This window comes from Anolis carolinensis, chromosome 3 (assembly GCF_035594765.1).
Source record: "Anolis carolinensis isolate JA03-04 chromosome 3, rAnoCar3.1.pri, whole genome shotgun sequence".
Taxonomy (NCBI): domain Eukaryota; kingdom Metazoa; phylum Chordata; class Lepidosauria; order Squamata; family Dactyloidae; genus Anolis; species Anolis carolinensis.
The window spans coordinates 222,298,350-222,321,867 of NC_085843.1; the positions used below are offsets into that span (position 1 = coordinate 222,298,350).

Here is a 23,518-nt window from a genome sequence, read left to right on the forward strand (position 1 = left end):
ATGTTTATATCCCACCCGGACCGGGCAGGGAAAAAGTGCTTCGTCTGTGTCATGACTGCAAACCAGCAGGACACTTCGGACTATTTAAAACTATGCATTTGATCCTAAGGGATTTTTGGTGGCCCAAGATCCGCAAGGATGTGGAAAAATATGTCAACACCTGCCCAGTATGCCAGCGCTCCAAGATACGAAGGGAGAAGCCCTCAGGGCTTTTACACCCCCTTCCTACCCCATCTCGCCCATGGGAAATAATTTCCGCGGATTTCATCACTGACCTACCACCTTCCTGTGGATTCACCACGATCTTGGTGGTGGTGGACCTTTTCACCAAGTTAGCCCATTTCATTCCCTGTGAAGGCCTCCCCACGGCCAAAGAAACTGCGGATCTATTTCTTCAACATGTTTTCAGACTACATGGATTGCCCAAGAGTTTAGTCACAGACCGTGGATCTCAATTCACCTCTCGTTTTTGGAAGGCACTACAAAAACTATTGGGCATAGACTCTCGTTTATCTTCAGCTCATCATCCCCAAACAGATGGGCAAACGGAGCGCACCAATGCCACTTTGGAGCAGTATCTTCGCTGTTATGTAAACTACCAACAGGACAATTGGGCTTCTCTGTTACCACTGTCTGAGTTTGCCTACAACAATGGAGTTCAAGCTTCTACAAAAGAAACGCCGTTCTTTGCAAACTACGGCTTCCATCCACGTTTCTTTCCCCCTGTCATTGAAACTTCAGAAGTTCCCGCAGCAGAGGATTGGCTGCAGGAACTCACAGCGGTGCAACAACTTTTGCTCCAGCAACTGGATCAAGCCAAGGAGGACTATAAACGCCACGCTGATAAACATCGCCAGCCGGGCCCCGAAATCAAGGTAGGAGATCGGGTTTTCCTGTCCACTCGCTTTCTGCCCTCCCACCGCCCTTGCCGGAAGTTAGATGCCCGTTTCATTGGCCCCTATCCAGTGGTGGCGCAATTAAACCCCGTGACTTTCAAACTCCAACTTCCGCGTTCAATGCGCATTCACCCAGTGTTTCACCGTTCCCTGCTCCTTCCGGCGGATGGTGTGCGACCTGATACAGACCAACCGGCCCCCCCTCCTGTTTTGATGAATGGGGAGGAGGAGTTCGAGGTTGAGGACATTTTGGATTCTCGCTTTCACCGCCGCCGCCTACAATATCTCATTGACTGGGTGGGTTTTGGCCCTGAGGAACGCTCTTGGGAAGACGCCTCCACAGTCCATGCTCCTGATCTAACCCGTCGCTTTCATCAGACCTATCCCACCAAACCGCGACCTCGCGCCTCGGGGAGAGGGCCCCAGTTTGGGAGGGGCCTTGAGGAGGGGGATAGTGTGATGACCCATGGGCCTTGTAGTCCTGCTCAGGACATTGTAATTCCTGATGAAGATGAAAACTTGGGTTTTTTACCTTCCCAGTCTGAACTGGATTCTTCTCAGCCAGATCTTTCCCAGGCAGATCTGGGAACCTTGCACCTGCAAGAAAGTTGTCTCCCAGAAGTATGTCAAACAAGCCCAGAGCCTACTTCTCCCGTGTTCTTGCGCCGGGAGTTTTGTAAACAACAGAGAAGTTTGGAATCAGCTTCGCGCAGGAGTGCGAGGATTGCAGCTAAGAATGTGGCCAATTAAGACTGTTTCTCGTGAGAATCTTTGGGGAGTCTCACATCTGGTCTCAGAGTTTAGCTTTCGGTTCTGATTCCCAGAGAACTGCTTCGGCGGGAAAGTTAGACTCTATTTAGGTGTTTTACCCGCGTGGTAACTTCGCGGAGTCAATTCGTCAGCCTACGGAGCGAGTTGTGTCTGGACAGCGCGCTCCGATTCAAGCCTCGCTCCTGCTCAAGCCTTGCCTTGCTATCCAGCCTTCGCCTTGCTTCCCAGCCTTTGTTTATCTACGGACTTTGCCTTGTTTCCCAGGATCGATCCTTGCCTTGTTCCACGGATTTTATCAAGTTATTCCACGGACCTTGTTCTTGTTCTTAGTTACCTTGTTCCACGTTCAAGCCTTGTTCCAAGTATCAAGTTATTTCCTAGCCTCGCTCAAGTTTCATGGACTAAAGGACCTTGTCATCTCCCCTCACTTTGCTTGGCAAAGTGAGTGTTTCGGTTATTGGATTACAACTTTGGACCTTAATATTTCTTATTGGACATTGCTTTTTTGGACTAATTCTGACCTTTCCTGAAAGGTCTAATTCTGGACTATTTTCTACACTTGTTTTTATTAACTTTATATATTCCTTCAATAAAGATATTAGATAGATTCTGGCCTCTGTGTATGGTTATTGGTGCTCTGCAGCCTGGGTTCTGACAGGTCCTGAGTGTTCTTCACAACACATCAAAGGCTCACCATATATCCTGTCCACAGCAGTAAGGCAATCACTGGAAGTATTCTAGAAGCCATGGTACATCCCTTTCATGGGACAGGTGACAAAATAAAGTGATTTCAATTTTGGGCTAAACTTCTAACATGACTACACATACTGTGCTGAGTGACTGATCCAAACAAGGAAAAATGCATATACAGCTATCCCTTTTTTTTGGGGGGGGGGGGGCTATGAGAATTCCAGGGTAAACAGGTCTGAGAAAATATTTTAAAACTTTTTAAATATTGTTCTGATTAAATTCAGAAAGCTTACTGAACAGCCTGATATAATTTTAGGAACATGAGTATGTAAGTAAGCGCTTAGGTTTGCCTTGGAAATCTGCTGAAATAAAACATCCTGATTCCCTTTCTTCCAATAAAAGAGAAAATATATTCAGCACTTTAAGACTTGACTTGATTTAAGCATTGGAATATGACTCTGGAGGTCCAGATTTGAATCCCAACTTGGCCATGAAACCCACTGGGTGACCTTAACAACCTCATCACACGCAACCCCAACTCTCCTTTTAAATACTTCTTAAACAATTTCCCGATGAAACAACACAGAGCCCATCAAATGACCCAGACAGACTTCTGCCTGTTGTCTATGATGCTGTGTCATAGACAACAGGCAGATACTTCATCACAGATACTTCTGTTTTAGAAGTATCAAGAAAAGGGGGAGGAGGTGTGTGTAACAGAAGATGGGGAGAAATTATCTTCTGAGCTCATGATTTGTGTGGAAATGGGAGAAACCAGGGAAAAACACATGAGATGGGATCTGTCAAATTTGTCCATGTCAAATTGCTTGGAGTAATGGACATTCCTACGGGCAGTCTCCTACCAAGCTGTGACATTTCTCTCTCAAAATCTTGCTTCGTGAGTTGGTATGGTAATTTTTAAAATTAATTTAATCATTAGAAATACCAAAATGTCAAGATATGACCACTTTTTTCCTGACATATCTCCTTCATAGTAATCTTGACTTTTGAAATTGCGCTACTGCTAGCTTTTTAACTTTGGACTTCTGCAACCGAGAGTAATGAGACTGGGAGGAAAACAGAGGAGCCCAGAGAAGGGGGTTCTGCCTTAAGAACAATGCCTTGTGTCTCCTCAAGAGTAAGGGCATTGGGAGGGAGAGCAGAGGAGCCCATGGAAAGAAATTGTGTCAAACAATGCCTCCTGTTTCCTCTAAGCAGATGGTTGAGCTGGGAGGAGGCCATACTATGTGGTGCGGGTAAATTCTCTGTATTCTTTGAAGATGGAATGCCATGCAAAAAAGATGATTCCACATCCAAAAAAGATTATTTCCCCTGCTTTCCCCTGTTTTCCCCAACTCTGTTTGATGAAGTCCTAAGTCACACTCTCCCTGCCTTAGAGGAAGGCAGTGATAAGCCTCTCCTAAGCAAAGCCTGCCAAGAAAGCCCTGTGATAGCACTGTCTCATGGTCACTGTAGGTTGGAAACAACTTGAAGGCACACAACAAGATTTTAAAACTGCACAGAACTACAGTGTACTTTAAATACCAGCACTGTGCCCCTTCTGGTGCCCCATCAACATTGTCAAAACATTTAAGATGCTGATTAGGCCACTTGCTCTTCCTGCAACATCTCTTAAACGAAACCTCTAGAAACCACAGAACAATATAAATACATGAGGAAGCAGTTGTGCAATATCCCGTGGTTGAAGTTCTTCATGGGCACGCAAGCAACAGCTTGCTCAGTGCCTCTTGAAAGCTCCTCTATTTAGTTTCACATGGGATCACACAGCTGTCTTTCCCTGTACATTTTGGAGGGTTTTTTTTGTCTTTGATTTCTTGCATTCAATCTGGCACCTTCCTAAGAAGGTTATTATTTGGTTATTTTAATGTTGCTTGTTTGGGATCAAAGGAGAGATTGAATGTCCAACATTACACAAACCATTGCAACTGGGATAGATTGCCACAACTTCTTCTCTCCCATTGCAAGCTGATTTCCCCATCAGCACATGCAAACATACGCACATCATACTTGTGCACAGCTGGAAGCAAAAGGAGAAGTCTCCTGGGAAGTTGCTTCAGTGTGATGTGTCACGTCAGCACCCCCATTGCACTAACATCCGAGTATACAGTATGTATTTCCCAGTGACTCCTAGTTTTGTAGGCAAGAAACTAAGGCAGATTGTACTCATAGAGGCTGAGAATGTGCCGGCAACCAGTGGTAGACAAGAAAAAAGTTGCCTCTACATTTCATTCCCTTATAAGAAAATATAGTTTCTAACTAAAACTCATTCTCTTGATGCAGCTGTTTTTACATTTTGTTCACAAGGTGGTGGGACACATTCTGTTAGAACAAAAAAAAATAATAATCACCCACTTCTGGCAACCAAGGATGTCTCTGCACTTTGATGTCACTTGAAGTGCTCTGGGATCTTGAGATCTCTGGTGCTATGAGGGGTTCAAAATTCTTTGCTAGAGAGAGCTAGTACAGTAGTTCAGGGGAATGCAAGTCTTTTCAACTACAAATCCCAGCGTTCTCTAGGATAGAGCCATGGCACTTGAAGTGTTATCAAACTGCTATCTTCATGCGGTGTGAATCTACCCCAAACTGCCCTTTTATCTTCAGATTAGTTTATCAAGGCAAATTTTTTATCAAGTCAAAAGGGGAGGCCCATGAATTCACTGAGCACAGAATAACACAGTGCCATAGTTAACGGACTATCCATTTTATCAGAAAAGCATTGGATCCACGCTCTCTACACACAATAGTAATTATCAGATAGTTGAGCATGACGTATTCGAACACGTTATAGTTATTTATTATTTATTTATTTAGAATAAATTTATATTCTGCCCTTCTCACTCCGAAGGCGACTTAGGGTGGAACACAACATATATACAGCAAACATTCAATGCCGGAACATAAAATAAACTATTAATATACATAAACACTAAAATCAGTTATCTTCACATTAAAACAATTATTTAAAACCATCACAAGTCAGCCATACCAGATCCGGTCAGCAGGGTGAAGTTTCCTATTGCTGCCATTATTGCACTTTCCCAAAGGCTTGGTCCCACAGCCAGGTCTTTACTCTCTTTTTGAAGGACGGGAGGGAGGGGGCTGATCTAATCTTGCCAAGGAGGGAGTTCCAAACACTGAGAAGGCCCTGTTTCTTGTTCCCGCCAATCATGCCTGTGATGGTGCCAGGAAAGAGAGCAGGGACTCCCCGGAAGATCTTAATCTCCACGGTGGTTCATAGAGGGAGAGGCATTTGAACAGGTAAACTGGTCCAGGGTCATTTAGGGCTTTATAGGCCAAAGCCAGCACTTTGAAGACTCTTCGGAAGTTTCAAATAATCCAACAAGAGGCAGCCAGGTTAATAACTGGGGCAGCATAAGGAAGAATACAACTCCCATGTTGCATAAGCTCCACTGGTTTCCAGTTTGCTACTGAGCACAATTCAAAGGCAACTCCACATAGAGTGCGTTGCAGTAGTCTGTCCTAGATGTAATGAGAGCATGGACCACCATGGCCAAGTCTGACTTCCCAAAGTACAGGCGCAACTGGCACACAAGTTTTAATTGTGTTAAAGCCCCGCTAGCCACTGGCGAAACCTGAGGTTCCAGGCTCAGCGATAAGTCCAGGAGGACTCCCTAGCTGCAAACCTGTGCCTTCAAGGGGAATGTGACTCCATCCAGTACAGGCTGTAATTCTATACCCTGTTCGGCCTTATGACTGACCAAGAGGACCTTTGTTTTGTCTGGATTCAACTTCAATTTGTTTGCCCTCATCCAGACCGTCACAGTGGCCAGGCACCGATTCATGACTTCAACAGTCTCCTCAGCATCTGGTGAAAAGGAGTAGTAGAGCTGCACGTCATCTGCATACATATGACATTGAACTCCAAAACTCCTGATGATCTCTAGTTGGCATTGTTAAGATACTGGAGCATGATGATATCCTACACTGGTTATTGTATAAGGTTTTTTTATTTAGTGTGGATATCCTTGCTGTTCCTTCCACTTAACAAGTTAAACAGTAGTCAACAGTGTGATTCAGCAGCTGAAAAAGCCAATATTAAGCTGCATCAACAGTATCTAGATCAAGGGAAGTAGTAGTACTATTCAATTCTGCTTTTAGGCACCAGAAGGAGATTGAAAACTGGAACCTTTTCAGAGAATGGCAACCAAAATGATCACAGGTCTGGAAACCGCAATTTAAGGGAGACATTGACAAGCTGGAATATGTCCAGAGGAGGGAGACTAAAATGATCAAGGGTCTGGAGAACAAGCCCTATGAGGAGCAGCTTAAAGAGCTGGGCATGTTTAGCCTGCAGAAGAGAAGGCAAAGAGGAGACATGATGAGGGCCATGTATACATATGTGAGGGGAAGTCATAGGGAGGAGGAGCAAGCTTCTTTTCTGCTGCCCTGGAGACTAGGACATGGATCAATGGCTTCAAACGACAGGAAAGGAGATTCCATCTGAACATTAGGAAGAACGTTCTCACTGTGAGAGCTGTTCAGCAGGGGAGCTCTTTGCTGCAGAGTGTGATGGAGGCTCCTTCTTTGGAGGCTTTTAAGCAGAGGCTGGGTGGCCATCTGTCAGGGGTGCTTTGAATGCGATTTTCCTGCTTCTTGGCAGGGGGTTGGACTGGATGGCCCATGAGGTCTCTTCCAACCCTATGATTCTATGAATGCGATTTTCTTGCTTCTTGGCGGAATGGGGTTGGACTGGATGGCCCATGAGGTCTCTTCCAACTGTATGATCCTATAAAACTAGCCACAGGGGGAATTTACCAAAGTAGATATAAGGGTAGATTTGTGAGACATGGGACTTACAGTGAGTAGTGTCATGGGTGGTGGGTTCAGGAGGGGAAAGATTGGATAGAATATTGCAAGGTATCTGTTTGGGGGAACGACATACCTGTGAGAGATGTATTTGACTATCTATAGATGTTTCTCTCCTTTTTGTATATTGTATCCCATTAACGTAACTCTGTAAAATTTATTAAATCTAAAAAAAAAACTTTAAAAAAACTGTGAATCTTTTGTAAGTGGGATGTTTGTAACTCAGGGACTGCCTGTCTGCCCCTTTCCTTTCTGGCCTCCAGGGGGCGCTGTTTCGCCGCTTTGACGCCTCGCCTAACCGGGCGCACCGGGAGCCGCTGCTGCAACAGGTCCACACACATTTCCGGAGGGTTTTGCAAGCCTTCCTTTGCCTCGGCTGCGTGTCTTTTGCAAGCGCTGCCCGGGGCAAGGAGTCTCGTCCACGGAGAGTCGCTTGGAGCCCCCATCGAAGCTCCCCGGGGCCACGGGATGGACCACGCGGGGAAGTGGTGGCTGCTGGTCCCCCTCGCCCTCGGCTTGGCGCCCCGAGAAGGTAAGGCAAGAACAAAACTCTTCTCCCAGCGCCTCTGGTTTGCTCTCCCCGCATCTTTTCCTCCCTGGCAGCCTCTTCTGCTGCATTTCAGGCTCTAGTACTGCATCTACATCAGGCATGGGCAAACTTTGGCCCTCCAGGTGTTTTGGACTCCAACTCCCACAATTCCTAACAGCCGGCAGGCTGTTAGGAATTGTGGGAGTTGGAGTCCAAAACACCTGGAGGGCCAAAGTTTGCCCATGCCTGATCTGCATTGTAGAATGAATGCAGTTTGGAATCACTTTTGCAGTGTCTCACATCCACTCCAACCAAAGGCACTTGGGAGAGCAACTATACTATGGATTGAATGCAGTTAGACATCTCTTTGACTGCCTTGGCTCAAAACTATGGAATCCTGGGATATGTAGTTTTGGTATGGCACCCACATTCATTGGCAGAGAAGAGGCAAGACCTTGGGTGTATCTACACTGCAGCATGAAGGCAGTTGTTGCCACTTTAACTGCCCAAGCTCAAGGCTTTGGAATCCAGGGAGTTGTCTCATATTTTTTTAAATTGTGTTGTAATCCATCTTGAACCACAGGGAGAGGCAGGTAAGAAATAAAATTATTATTCTTATTAGAAGGTCTTGGGCCCTCACTGCGAGAGTGCAGGTGCCTCCCCAAAACTACAACTCCCAGAATTCCATAGCACTGAGCCCTGGCAGTTCCTAGTGGTGTCAGAGTTAAAGTGGTGTCTAATGTCGCCACTTGGATAATTCTGCCTCGGAGTTCTAAATGTGCGATAGAGCCACAAAAGGGGAGTCAAGATATGTTCATTCTACCATGTAGATCAGGCATGGGCAAACTTCAGTCCTCCAGGTGTTTTGGTGTTTTGGACTCCAGCTCCCACAATTCCTAACAGCAGCTGTTAGGAATTGTGGGAGTTAAAGTCCAAAACACCTGGAGGGCCAAAGTTTGCCCATGCCTGGTGTAGATGCCCCCCTTGTGAAACTACAGCTCTCATGATTCCATAGCACTGAGGCCCCATCTACACTGCCATATAAAATTTAGATTATCTGCTTTGAACTTGATTATATGGCAGTGTAGACATAGGCTCCTTGTACACTGCCATATAAAGCCAGATTTATCTGCTTTGAACTGGATGACCTGAGTCTACGTTGCCATATAATCCAGTTCAAACAGATACTCTGGATTTTATATGGCAGTGTAGATGGGGCCTCAGCCGTTATATCCCAGAATCTGATCTCAAATTATCTGCTTTGAACTGGATTATATTTGTCTCCACTGCCATATAATCTGGAATAAACAGATAATCTGGGGTCAGTTCCTGGGATATAAGGACAGTGTAGAAGGGGCCTCATATGATCCAGGTCAAAGCAGATAATGTGGATTATCTGATTTGATAATCTGGATTATATGACAGTCTATTGGTACTTGATTCCTGATGGATTATATTGATTTGATGTGTAACTGTGTCCATTTTAATACAGTTGTTTTGGTTTCTGTCTGATGATGTTATTTTTTTTTTTACTTTGCTTAAATTGTTGTATGATGTTTTTGACAATTGACTGCTTTTGTACTCTTGTTAGAAACTGCCCTGAGTCCTCTCGAAGAAATGGAGCAGTATATAAAGTTTTAAAATTATTATTATTATTATTAGTAGTAGTAGTAGTGGTAGTATTATAATTATTAGTTTAGATCAGGCCTGAGCCATAGCAGCTAAACTGATGTCAAATCGCTGTGTAAGTTTGCCCTGGGTTACTCCCCCTAATACCTTTACAAAGGGGGGAGGTCACTTGAGACTGGTTTGAGGAAGCCCCTTTCCCCTTAGATGCATTTTTCGAAGGATGGATACAAGAGGTTTGCATCTTAAGTAATACACCACATTGTCTGCCTTTGCTGTCGTTCCTGATGTGCCGGGATGTGTTTGTGTTTGGGGTGAAGCATCACACTTTCTAAGCTTTTCGCGTGCATGCAAGTCCTTGTCAGTTTGATCTTGTAGTTCTGCTTTCAGAGCTGTTCCATGGGAATCGCTCGAGGCATGAATATCTGGCTGGGTGCAAAAATCCAACTTCCCAAGTGGCTCCTGGCCAGCCCCCTGGGCCTCCAATCCACACCCTGCTACCCTTAGCTGACCTTGCTGCTAGCTGCTATCGCACACTTGATGCCCCGAGGGCTTGTTTTTTGAATATGAAAGGAAATGGTTTTGATTTTGTTTGTTTTTGTAGGTGTGGTGGTTTTGGTTTGCCAAGCGATCGCTGTTGAGGTTGCTGGAAATTAGACCTAGTGAATCATACCTTAAAGGAAAGGATCAAGAGACAGCAACAACATATGTTTGGTTTTATAAGCTCTCTCCTCCCTTTTGGACTTCGCCAAAATAATCATAAAGCTTGCCGCCCCAACTGTAAGGAACTGTCCAAAACCATCCCAAAATAGCACTTAGCTAACACAGTCTGGTGGATTCCGTTCAACTTTGCTGTGAGCCTGTTTACATCTCTGCTTGGTCCCAAATTCACACACAACTGTATTTTAAGATTCACTTCTGCTTATACAAAGTGGGAATAAATATCTAATATACAGCATTTTTGGGAACCTGAGGCTAAAGGGTATTAATATGGTAAGGCATTTTCCATAAAAAGGATGCTGTAGTTTACAACAATCATGTGGCTCCAAATAGTTGGTGAATATAGGGTATGGCAAGATCAGTGTTTCTCAACCTGGGGGTCAGGACCCCTAAGGGGGTTGCGAGGGGGTGTCAGAGGGGTCACCAAAGACCATCAAAAAACACATATTTCTGATGGTCTTAGGAACCCCTTTGGCAGAGAAGGCTGAAGATCTCTCTGCCTGTCCAGGGTTCTCTGGATTCAGGGAAAACTACAATTACCATCATGTTGAGTCAGTATCCACTCCCAAACCCCACCTGTATTCAAAGTTGGCCATATTAGGCATTTGTGCCAAGTTTGGTCCAGATCCATCAGTTGGGTGCACATGCTCTGTTGATATGAGTGAACTACAACTCCCACTCTGAGACTAGTTCCCTCGAAATCCCACCAGTATTCAAAGTTTGACATGTTGGGTATGTGTGGCAAGTTTACTAGTTCCATCACCAGTTTGATACAGAGTGCTCTCTGAGTATTGGTGAACTACAATTCCCAGAATTCAAAAACAGCCCCCCAACCCCACCAGTATTCAAAGTTGGCCATGTAGGTAGTGTGTTGGGTTTGATGCAGATCCATTGTGGGCTGGGTTCAGAGCGCTCTTTGATTGTAAGGTAAAGGTTTCCCCTGACGTTAAGTCCAGTCGTGTTCGACTCTGGGGGTTGGTGCTCATCTCCATTTCTAAGTCGAAGAGCCGGCATTGTCCGTAGACACTTCCAAAGTCATGTAGCCGGTATGACTGCATGGAGCACCGTTACCTTCCCGCCGGAACGGTACCTATTGATCTACTCACATTTACATGTTTTTGAACTGCTAGGTTGGCAGAAGCTGGGGATAACAGCGGGCGCTCATTCCACTTCCTGGATTTGAACCTGCAACCTTTTGGTCCGCAAGTTCAGCAGCTCAGCACTTTAACACACTGTGCCACCAAACTACAACTTCCAAATGACAAAATCAACTCCTCCCAATCCCACCAGTATTCAAATTTGGACGTATCAGGTGTTTGTGCCAAGTTTGGTTCAGTGAGTGAAAATACATCCTGCATATCAAATACTTACATTACAATTCATAACAATAGCAAAATTACAGTTGTAATGTAGCAACGAAAATAATCTTATGGTATTCGGTGGATTGCTAAATGTGGTGGCCCTTCTCCCACTCTTGGCAAAAAGTGTCAAAATTTTTAATTTTATAAAAAAAATCTGGTAGATTAGAGAGGGATGGGATCAATGAAAAAGTTTGGATTGGGGCAAGTGGTAGAGGGAGAGAGAACACCTTACTCTAAAAAGGGAAGGGTGAACCTGGTATTGAACACTGAACAGAAGCAAAGTATGTTATTAACAAAACAAAACAAAGCAAAAAAAACCCAGGGCTGGACATGAAACAAACATTACAGAAAAATATCCCAATACATCACTCAGTTACTAGTGGATAGCAAGTTTCTGGACATTCCAAGCCAATCTCTTTATCCATAATGTCATGATAATAATGATACTCATCCACACAGTCATATAAAGCACTCCTTTGGAAGCACAGGCAGCAAATTATGATAATATCTGAACAAAACCTCTGTACCAGAGCATCTGTGCAACTATCACTCAACTCTGAATTATTCAGAAGTGACAGTGAGAAACAGCACAGTACAAAAAACACCTTATAGAGGTTTGCTTAGAGTGAGAAGATCAGGTGTAAGTTTGGGCAACAAGTCCTGAGTATCTCAAATGCACATCTCTTAACATGGCACCCCCCTTACATATCTTACTCAGCAGAAAGAATGAGAAGAAATATGGTACAAAAATTAATTTAAGTAGGATTGTTTTTGCTCACAAGTTAAAAAGGACTTGAGTATGGGCACTGAAACAAAACCTTTCTCGGCAGGACTACCCATTCTCATTTTCTATTCATCAATGAGTCTGAGAACAGCACAAAATTGACCTAATAGAGATCTACTCACAGGTCACAAAAATGATGCCACATCCAGGCATTATCCCAAATGCATAGCTGCTGCTCTCCCCAGTAAATATCTCAGTAAACATTGTACACCCAGTTGTACACTCAACATCCCCAACCTAAGTTGAATCAGAACTGGGAGGGAACTTCTGAAAAACTGATCTCTGCATTTAAGGGAGAAAGGGTTCCTTCAAGTTTCTACCAGGCACTTTTAGTACAGAAGATAAGAATGAGCATTTGGAGAAGGACTGTTTGTTATAATTTGCCATCAACCTTATGGCAACCTGTGAACGAGACCTCTTCAAAATAACTTTTATTAACAGCCCTGCTCAGGTCTTCTAAACCCAGAGCCTTGGCTTCCTTTATTGTGTTCCAAGTAGTGTGACTCAATCTTCCCTTTTGCTTCCTTCCTTCAATTTGACTGAGTATTATCATTAAAGCAGTTCTACACTGCCATATAAAATCAGGATTATCTGCTTTGAACTGGATTGTATGGCTGTGTAGACTAATAATCTAGTTGAAAGCAGATAATGTGCATTATCATTTGTTAATCCATGAACCAGCCCCCGGCTTATAAAATTTGAGGACCCCTACTTTAAGTCATTATGGCGACCCTAAGATAAATCTATCAAGTGGTTTTTTTTTTTTTTGCAAGATTTGTTCAGAGCGGGTTTACTTTTGCCTTCCCTTGAGACTGAGAAAGTATGGCATACCCAAGATCACTTAGATTTTGAGTGTATTGCTTTCATTGTCATTTTTTGGTCCTAATTAGTAAATAGAAAAAATAACGGTTATGTTTTCTTTCCAAAAACATCCCAGAAATCTTGGTACTGCAAGAGTTTGATTAGAAAGCCCCAGGTTTCCCTATTAGTTTCATACTTTCTTTGAGGAGGGAATAACTATTGAATTGATGTGACCAGCTATGTCAAGTTTTACGACCTCATCAGATGGGGTACTTTTCAGCAGCATACGCTAGTTTGCCTTCCCTTTTGTGATAGAACCTGCTGATTCCCATCCCATGGTGTAGAGCTACTTCCAGCGGGGCTCTGTTGTAAAAGTGAAGGTGAACCGGTGTGTGTCGCAATACCGGAGGCTTTCCATGTTACATAGAAATCAACGGGGAGAAGCTAAATGATGCAAGGCATGGGGCGATGGGTTCCCAGCACTGCGCACCAACTGATTCGCCATGATGTGTGGCAATTCCGGCAGCCAATATGATGAGGTTCTTAAAGAAGTGCCTGAATTAGTCTAACTCCAGGTCACAAAATAGCATGCAGATGTTAAGGATTTTCCAATATTCCATCAAGTGAGAGTAAATAAAGCAAAAATGTGTGTGGTAGTTTCAGGGGAATAGGTGATGTTCATGTTTGTTGTTCAAGTTGTCTACCTTAAAACAAACCCTATCATAGTTTTTCTTGGGAAGGGTTATTCAGAGGCAGTTTGATTTTACCTTCCTCTGAGACTCAGAGATGGTGACTTACCCAAAGTCACCCAATAGGTTTCTGTAGCTGAGCAGGGATTCAAACTCAGTTCTTTAGTCATGGTCTAATTGGCAAACCGCTACAACATACTGGTTAAAGCCATGGTGCACACATTTTAGTTTTAGTCTAGAGCAGGGGTTCTCAAACTTTTCCAGCCATTGAGTCCTTTTTGAAGCAAAAGTTTCTTGTGGAGCCCCAAGAAATGTTTATGTATTGTATTGCATTGTATTGTATTATATGTATACATTTCAGCCATGGGCAAACTTTCTGACACACTATGTTTTAAAATTAGACAGATGGGCCAGTGGCAGATGAATGGAGAGTGTTGTGTGAACTAATAGAAAAAAATGAACAAATGAACATATCATTTGCAAAAAAAAAAACAAGCAAAGAAAGAACAATACAATAGTTAAAATGGGGAACAATTTTAACCAACATAAACTTAACAGCATTTAAGTAGATGACCCCTGGGGACATCCAGTTCAGTTAAAGCACCCCCTGAGCAATGAGAGTGATATAGAGTTTTGGAAGGAACAAGGCAAGAGGGGACAGATCTGGGTGGTGAGAAAGGTGAGGAAAAAGGCTTTTGGCAACAAGAGAGTTAGGGAAGCAGGAAAGAGGAAGGAAAGCTTGGAAGGGGAAGAGGAAGTGGGAGGAGGAGGAGGTAACCGTGGAGCCCCTCCGTATGCTACATGGAGCCCCAAGGGCTCCACGGAGCATACTGAGAACCACTGGTCTAGAGAATGAAAGAAGGAGGATGTTATAGACATTCTGTTTAGGCTTGACCAGGTGCTAATATGGTTTCAGGTTCCATTAGGGCTTTCCTGGGAGCTGTTGGGACAACACAGCAAACACACAGTTCCTGATGCCATATGTTTAAAAATAAAAGCCACCTGTTATTTGGAACTATCTTCACCCTGAAGTTTTTTAGTATGTGAAACTTGCAGGTTGCTTGGTAGGTGGACAGAGAAATGAACAGAAACTCAACAGTTCTTAGAAGAGGATATACTTAGTATACTGGATTAATCTTGAAAAAAATAACAGAAAAGAAATTAAATTGGATAGGTTTACCTAGTAATTGACAGGAATGTATCAGGGGAGCATTAAGACTCAGGTTTCGGTGATATAAAATACTTCTGCTGCTGAATGGGCAAATTTTCATTCTCTATGTAATGCAAAAAAGTAGCTGTATATATGAGAAAAATAAATGTAATAAATATATTACTGACACAGCTGTCTTGCAAGGAGTTCCCTGTGATGAGAGGGACAGATGTGTCCCTCTTTCAAGAGATATTTGTTTTTCCACAGCTGGCAATAAGGAAATCCCAGTGGAAGTGTATTTACTAGTATTACAATCGGCTTGTTTATGACCCAAACACACATTGTGTAATTTTTTTAAATTAAGGAATTTTTTCATGCCAGAATGTTACAAAAAGCAAAATGAATACAGTGTTCCCTCACTTATCGCGGGGGTTAGGTTCCAGGACCACCCGCAATTAGTGAAAATCCACAAAATAGGAACACTATATTTATTTTAATATTTATACATTATTTTAGTAGTTATACACTATTTTAAGTCTTTATCAACCAAACGTGTGTTGATAAATTGCCTCCTTCTCCTTCTGTTGCCGCTTGGGCTCCTTTTCTCTTCCTTTGGCTACTCCTTACCTCCTTCCTTAGGCTGTAAATTGTAATTTTTTATGATTTATAATAGTCTTTTAGAGTTTATTGAAAAACCGTAACACAGCGAATCCGTGAAAAGTGAACCACGAAGTAGTGAGGGAACACTCTATACATGTCTCGAAGTAAAAAAAGGCTTTCCATATTTGAAAGCACCTAGATATAATGGGGTAGAATATCTCAAATTGATGGATTACAAAAATTAGCAAGAAGCCATGTTGAGGGATACCAAAGATATTTGTTGTTATGTGTATTCACATGAATTACTGTGACCTTATCACAGGGGGTTCTTGGAAAGAATTATTCAGAGAAATCCTGCCATTTCATTCCACCCCCGGAATTTCCCTTCCATGGAAGGCTAGGCTGCCTCTTTTTGTTTTCCTTTTGCCAGAAGCATGCTTTAATTATGTAATTGCTTGCAGGGAGGCTTCTTATTGAATATGCGCTTTGTTTTTTTTAATTTTTGTACGATTTTAAACTAATTTTATAATATTTTTTAAATTAATTGCTTTTAAAATGTATTGTTAGATTTCAGTTGATTCCCTTTGTGAGCTGCCTTGGGTCCCACTCCAGGGGAAAGGTGGGGCCCAACACTGTCTTTTTAGGAACTGAAAATTGTCATAGAGGTTCTGATCTTGCCTAGTAAATAGGGTGCTTGCCTTTAGGCAGTTTAGGATTACAGAGAAAACAACACAAAGGGTTACACGAAACCTATTTCAGAGTTAGAATAGGGTGGGAATGAATCAACCCTGGATAAAGTTTTGAAGATGCAGTTTAAATGGGATCACAAAGAGTCAATCTGTCTCTCTAAGCCACATGCTGGACAATCACTCCAGGCAGAAATATTAGATTGAAAATCCTGTGAAATACCCTGTATATTTGCAGGAACATCAGTTTGGTTGTCACAGCTTGTGAGCCTGAGCTGCCACTGATCTCCTGGTTATCCTTGGCACTGAAATCTCATCAAACAAGCCAAATCTACTCCTTGCTGGGGCCTCTGAATACACCTGGACATTGTTGCGGCTTCATTATAGTTTGCCATATTGGTGTTTTAAGAGCCAAAGAAGACAGACTGAAGACCAGTGCTTTCAAACTAGAGCGCAAGGGAGACAGTAAGACTGGGTGGACATAGAGATGGTATGTTTCTTTGGAAAGTAGCCATGGCTGTGATCCTCAAAGAATGTGCCATGCCATTACGATAACCAGCCCCTTGTGTTATTAATGCATACCATTGCCTCGGTCAAATTAATTTCTTAATGAACCGGAAAACCATTGCTAACTAGGGCTGCCATGTCAGGAATATCCCTTTCCTTGATATTTCAGGGCAAATCAAACATTCTCTTCTTCCAGGGATAATAGTTTCCCACCTTTTATATGTGTCTTTCTTTTCTACTCTTTAAAGGTTGAAATGACTCTCCTGAAGTCTGTGTTTTCCAAACTGGTCTTCTGGGTATTTTGGACTTCAGCTCCCCGAAGCTCTAGCTGATTATGCCAACGGTCAGGAATTCTGGGAGCTGATGTCTAAAACATCTGGAGAACCAAAGTTTGAGAATCACTGATGGTAATAAGACCTTCAAGCGATATATGTTTGCAATTTTGGCCCCAATTTGTGTCTCTGACCCTACTCAGTCATGAAAAATGTTGCCCTTGAGAACCTCTCTAAATTAATTAATTTAGCTATATTTCAGAAAAAAGATGATCTACTCTCGATTCATAACGGATATGAGAAAATGTGATTCCTCCAGGGACCAAATGATCTACCCTAGGGTTTGATAAATTTGTGTAAGTGTAGGGGGCACCTGTGGTTTATTTAAAGTATAAATCATTGCTTCAGGAAATTTCCAGGGAGGTATCCTCCCGTTTTCCTCAAGAAAAAGAATAGTTGGGTGGCATTCAGGGGTTGCAAAAACAGCTTTAGGACTGCATGTGGCTGTAAGGTATGTTATCTGTAGGGGAGCCAATAACTTCCTGTTTTGACATTAGCATTTCAAAGCACTTTGAGCACTCTAAATACAGCACTTACTAAGAAGAGAACTTTTAGTCTGTTGTTGCAAATACAGCTGGAGTTCTGTGCCATGTTCAATGTGATGGCTGGTATCCTGTTGGGAATTTATGCCATTGTATTATCATATAATGATTACATGACATTGAATTTTACCATTCCACAATATTCATATATTTCGTTGGAGAGCAAAGATGTAGCTGCACCATTGGGGACCACCATTCAAATGGACAGGAACTGATTCACCATTAAACAAAATAAACACATCCTTAGGACATCTGGGGGCACCAGATAAATGTTCCATTGCTGGATTTACCATGGACCATATGGTGTAAAACTGTTGATAATGCAGCTGAGACAGGTTCCACAAAAAGGAGCTCAAACAAGAAATGAAAAAAACCCTGTACATATACAATAATAAAAATAATAAAATAATAATAATGCAGGTTTATGATATACATCAGTTTTATTTTTACAGTGTATTATTGTTTATATTTTGAACAAGATGTACAGGGTTGTTTCAAAAAGACGGACCTGATTGTCCAATACTGCTTTGAAATTGAGTCCCTCATGTTGAAACACCCTGTACAGTGGAACCTCTACTTAAGAGCATCCCAATGTAAGAGCATTTTGAATTAAGAGCTGTCGCCCGGCCTGGTTTTGCTTTGACATTAGAGCAGTGTTTTGAGTTAAGAGCTAGCGCGAGAGGGAGTGCTAGCAGGAGAATACTGGGCTTTGGGGCTTCAAGTGAGCAGACTCTGTGCTTCATGCCCTTGTCTGCTTTGGGAGATTGCTGTCCACTTTGCTCATGACTGCTTTGAGGAACTTTGGGTTTGTTGATTTTGTGTGATTTTTATTCCTGGTTTGTTTGGCTTCATGAAGAGAGAAAACAATAGAAAGCAAGAGAGGGATAGAGGCTGGAATGTGTATAGTATGAAGAAAATTATGCTTCTGCCTCTTCACTTTGTGCTTCTTTGCCACAACTTTGTGCTACTACCATTCATGTGAATGTGCACATTATTTGTTATTTATAAATTAAATTTTCTTATTTAAAAACACGTAACAAAAATAGGAGGGGGTTCGGCAGGTCAGAATGGATTAATAGCATTTCAATGGGAAAATTCACTTTGAGATAACAGCATTTTGAATTAAGAGCTCAGTTATGGAAGGAATTAGACTCTTAAGTCAAGTTAAGATATCACTGCATTTGGGGGCACAAAAATCTTCTTAGATGCCTAGGGCATCTAAAGGTCTTAATCTGGCCCTGCAAATGGAATTAGCAGAATGGCCATGATGCACATATGCCCCATTGTGCAACAGGAGCCTCATTGCACCTAGAGTGGAGTGGGACATCTTTCACAGTGCCCTCTAGTATATTATCCCAATTTACTAGCATGGTTGCTCATTGTGTCAACATTGTAGCACTAGCTCCATCTTTATAAAATTAGGTGTCATGGTCTTGAATGCTAGTTCTTAGCTGAAAGTGTCAGTTTAGCCTAAGCAAATGTCATCATTTGTGACTATTAATGCAACAGGCAACTAAGTGTGCTTCCGAGGCTCTGAGTTCTTCCAATCAAAAGACAACAGTGTGCAACCATTCTGCTTTATCATTGCTTTCTTTGGTAAGAAGGATGATGGAAGAAGCATTGAGAGGGTTATGAATAGAAGGCATCATCATCCCGACTCCTCTCCACAAACTCCTTAAATGAGCCACAGCAACAGCACAATACAAGTCTTGTCTGGAGTAATCCTAATAGTAAAAGAATGGATGTCTAGTGCAAGATTTGCCATCTATTTTTATTTGTCAAGCCTTGGCAGGCAAGTGTCCTTGGTGTGGCTTTTTTTTACTTTAGCTTAAAGAATTTTCAATGCCAGGAAGGGCCATCTGGGATCATCCCAGCTGGGCGTCTTTGGTAAGAAAATATGAGGGAAAGTACAAAGATTGTGTGATGTTTAAAGGGAGACAACACCCCTTTGTTCCAGGCTGTTTTTCTGTTCTTTATATCCACATATAAGATAAGCAAGTTTATTATTAATATTATCCAGGTGTGGAAGAGCCTCAGCTCCCGTTGGACACAAACCCTGGTGTTGGCAACATTTTTCTAGGTCAGGGCAACTATTCCACTTGGGCCACTGTGGGTCTGGCAGGGCAGCAAGAGCTACATTAGGGGTTGAAGGGAAGCGTTGGTTTTTACACTATTTCCCCTACAAAGCCCCTAATAGTCTAATCCACCAAAGGCCAGGCAGTGCCAATGCAATCTAACCAGATACACTCAAGGAAGGATGTTAATGCCACTTTAGAAATAACAGGCTGAAGCTGTTACTTCATGATATTGTGTAAATAGCGCGTCATTGAAAAGTAGTATAAAGCTATTTTAAATCAATGAAATCTTTAAAAACTATAACACTGTGTAACAAATTTTTTTAAAAAAATCTGTTAATGGTTTGAAAGTGTTAATTCATATTTAAATGTGCAGTACTTACTTTGCAAGTAGTTGTTAAACTCCAGAAACTTGGTTTTTGTGGCTGCCACAAACTGTGTTGAATTGGTTGAGACTCTATGAGATATTCATTTAAAAATTGTAGCAAAATGAGCTGTAGGATGTCCCACAAAAACATAGTTTTCGCGGTGTAATAACATTTTCCCATGTTTTTATGATGGAACCAATTAGGAAATGACATTAATAAGCCAGGAACAAAAATCATGTTACATAGTGATACTCTGATTGCTATCTGCTGAATAGTCCCCGAGAGAGGCAGTATATGAAACCTTTTCTTTAAGCAATAACTTCAGCTTAAGGAAAGGAGTGGCAGAAATAGACAAAAACAGGATGCTGATATAGTTAATGAGAACACCTTCTGTCACCAATTCTAGCAAGGTTCTCATAGTTTAAAAACCTAGAAAGGAGTTTAGGCAGCTAACTTTAAAACAAAAACATAGAAAAACCTCTGATCTCTATATTAGAAAATGGAAAAAAGTGATTTGGTAAATAAACACTGCAAAGTTTGAAATAGTCAGAACATGGGGAAAAACTAGAACAATTATCAATAAAGATTTGGCTAAACACGATATGGATTATTGCGCTATCAGAAAAGTTAACCTATAAATAAAGGAAAAGCAAAGATGTATTTGTACAGAGGGTTGTTGTGCATTTTCCGGGCTATTGGTAGAGTTATGAGTATGATGGGAGTGGGGTGGAGGAGCTTAAAGCTCAGAATAATCAATGGAACAATGCAATTTTATCATGTTAATTTTTTAAATTATAAAATAATTGAGTTTATTTAACAACAACAAAAACAAAAAGGATGTTTTAGACACACACAAAAAATCATAGAGAAAAATAACTGCTTTGCAAATTGTTGTCCAAAAAAAACCCTACACTTTTAAAACTGGTGGTTATAAAAGGGAGGAACCCCATCATATCCTGTTAAACAGAAGACCAAATTTGTTTGTTTCAATTTAACTAAAGTAGTTCAATATTCATTGTTTCCATGGGACACCCTAAGACTCTTAGGTCTCTTTCATACAGCTGAATAAAATCTCACATTATCTGCTTTGAACTGGGATAAATGGCAGTGTGGACTCCAATAACCCATTTCAAAGCAGATATTGTGTGATTTTCTTCCTTGATATTCTGGGTTATATGGCTATGTGGAAGGGCCCATAGACCTTTCTTAGTATTGCCATTGCATCGCTTACCTTGGCAGCCCAAACAAAGAATTGGATCTAGGTTGATCCCATGCCTCATCATGATTTTTTGGGCAGCTCTGAGTGTACATACAAAAATGAAGAAGAAAATGCATATAGTAGTCTGTTGTATCTATTTGCAGGCCATGGCAACACTTCCAACCAATCCTGGTTTTAGAACTTAATTCCATATGGAACAACACAACTGCATTCCTATATAATATCAAGTAGACCAAGATTGTGTGGTCTACTGAGTAGCATGCATTTGTCAAGACATCTTAATTTTGCAAAATTATTTTCAGAAGTATGAGCCAAAGATTTTTATCCCCTTTAAATGTTCTTTTGGGTGAAATGAGGTAAAAGGAGACTATGAACAGTTGCTGTTTCTTTTTTTTTTTTGGCTTATTTTGGAGTTGGGAGGGGGGAGGAAAGGGCAGACACACATATCTGTAAGAGGGTTCAGAGATGGGCATATAGTTGACCCTCCAGATTTACTGGTTTGAATTTTGCAGATTTGATTGTTCACATATTTAATTTAAAATTTTTAAGGCCTCTCTAGGTCCTCCTGTGTGACACGAGAGCAGGGGTGTCAATTTCATTTTCATGGAGGGCCATATCACCCTTATGGTTACCTTCAAAGGGCCATTGAATCCATGGATGGAGAATCTGTGGATACAGAGGGACAACTATACCTTTTATTACATAGTGGTTGGTGCTCTTTAGTTTTTACTCAGTTTGGGTCCCCCAAATGTTATTGAACAACAACTCCCGTCACTTGATTATCCATCATGCACACTGAGGATAGTTGGAATTGCAACCCAGTAGCACTTGTGGCTCTGAGGCTGGGGAAAGGTTAAAAGACATTTTAAAGTCAGACAATCATATCTGCAAGCCATGTATCTAAATTCAAACCCCACTGTCCTGCCTAAAAAAAGGTGGTAGAGAAGGGGCACACTACTAGGGAGGTTGTGGGTGGGATTTTGAGGGATGGGTGGGTGTTTTTGATTGTATTAATTGTGTTTTAACTGTATTTGTATCCTAACACACAAAACTGTTTAATTGTTTTTTAGTTTTTGTATTTGCTTTGTTTTAAATTGATCAAAGTGTGTGACTGTTAGCCTCCTTGAGTCTCCTTGGGGAGGAAGATGGGGTATAAATAAAGTAAATAAACAGAATAAACAGCACCCTTCCAGATGTTGTTGTATCACAACTTCCATCAGCTCTAGTCCTGATATCTAAAGATGAGGAATACAGGAATTGTAGTCCAGCATCTGGAGGGACACATAAAATAACATGGTGGATTTCATTTGACCTGTGGGGCTTGAGTTTGACACACGTGCTCTAAAGCAGCGTTTCTCAAATTGTGCTCTTTCAGGGGTTTTGGACTTTAGCTTCCAGAAATCCCAGCCAGCTTGCCAGCTGTTAGGAATGGGGGAGCTGAAGTCCAAAACATCTGGAGAAGCACAGTTTGAGAAACTACTCTAGAGGATCTAGACATTTCTAGAGAAAAGAAATCTCTAGGAAATTCTTAAGTCCTCCAGTACAATTCTGTGGTCAACGTCTGGCAGAAGCTAAACCCAGATATATGTTGGAGGACCTAGAGATTTCTAGGTACATGGATACATGGTTTTTTGACTTTTGGTGGGATGCTGCTCGCCTAACTACAGCAAATGTGGGAGGATGGTGGTGCTGGTAACTGTATTTTGAACTTCCTCAACAGGAAAGGCCTCCTGCTCCTCCAAAACACCCCTTTTCCTTAATTAAGTATGCAAGTGTTGATCGTTTTCTTTCTGTTCATTGATTTTTCACTGAATTTTGGGATATGGGGCACTGGAGCATGGAATTATAAACGTACCAATAGCTCAAAGGCTCAAAAGTGAACTAAGTTAATAGACCGAAGTATGACCCCCATCCCATCAATACTGTAGGTGACTCTGTCAATAAAAAAGATTACGTAATTTAAGATAAGATGAAGTTAGGTATAGAGAGAATAGAAAAGTAAGATTTGAATGAAGTTAGAATTTCATTCAAATTAAAGCTAAGGTTCTCTTCTAACCACCTGAATGGTATGACTCTGTGACAGTTGTTCTCAACCTGAGGTCCCCAGATGGTTGTGCATTTAAGTAAATCAGATCTAATTTGCCAAATAGTCACTGTTGAATGTTTTTATGTTGAATGTTTTTATGATGAATGTTTTCTATTGTGGAATGATATTTTAAATTGTAAGTCGCTCGGAGCACTCTGGTGGAGAGCGACTAATTAAGAAATAAAGTGAAGTGAAGTGAAGTGAAATACATCTGGGGACCCCGGGTTGAGAACCATTG

The 23,518-nt window shown here is 41.7% G+C and overlaps 2 protein-coding genes across 2 annotated transcripts in view; one reads left to right on the forward strand and one right to left on the reverse strand.

Moving 5' to 3' along the window:
- Window positions 1-23,518, reverse strand: part of cdh23 (cadherin related 23) — a 669,485-nt gene that overhangs the window by 63,833 nt on the left and 582,134 nt on the right. The gene's annotated exons all lie outside the window — the stretch shown is intronic.
- vsir (V-set immunoregulatory receptor) overlaps window positions 7,432-23,518 on the forward strand; it is a 32,868-nt gene continuing 16,781 nt past the window's right edge. Inside the window, exon 1 of the mRNA XM_008106624.2 lies at window positions 7,432-7,737. Coding sequence (XP_008104831.2) covers window positions 7,674-7,737 — 64 coding nt within the window. The 5' untranslated portion in view covers window positions 7,432-7,673. The remainder of the gene's footprint in view (window positions 7,738-23,518) is intronic.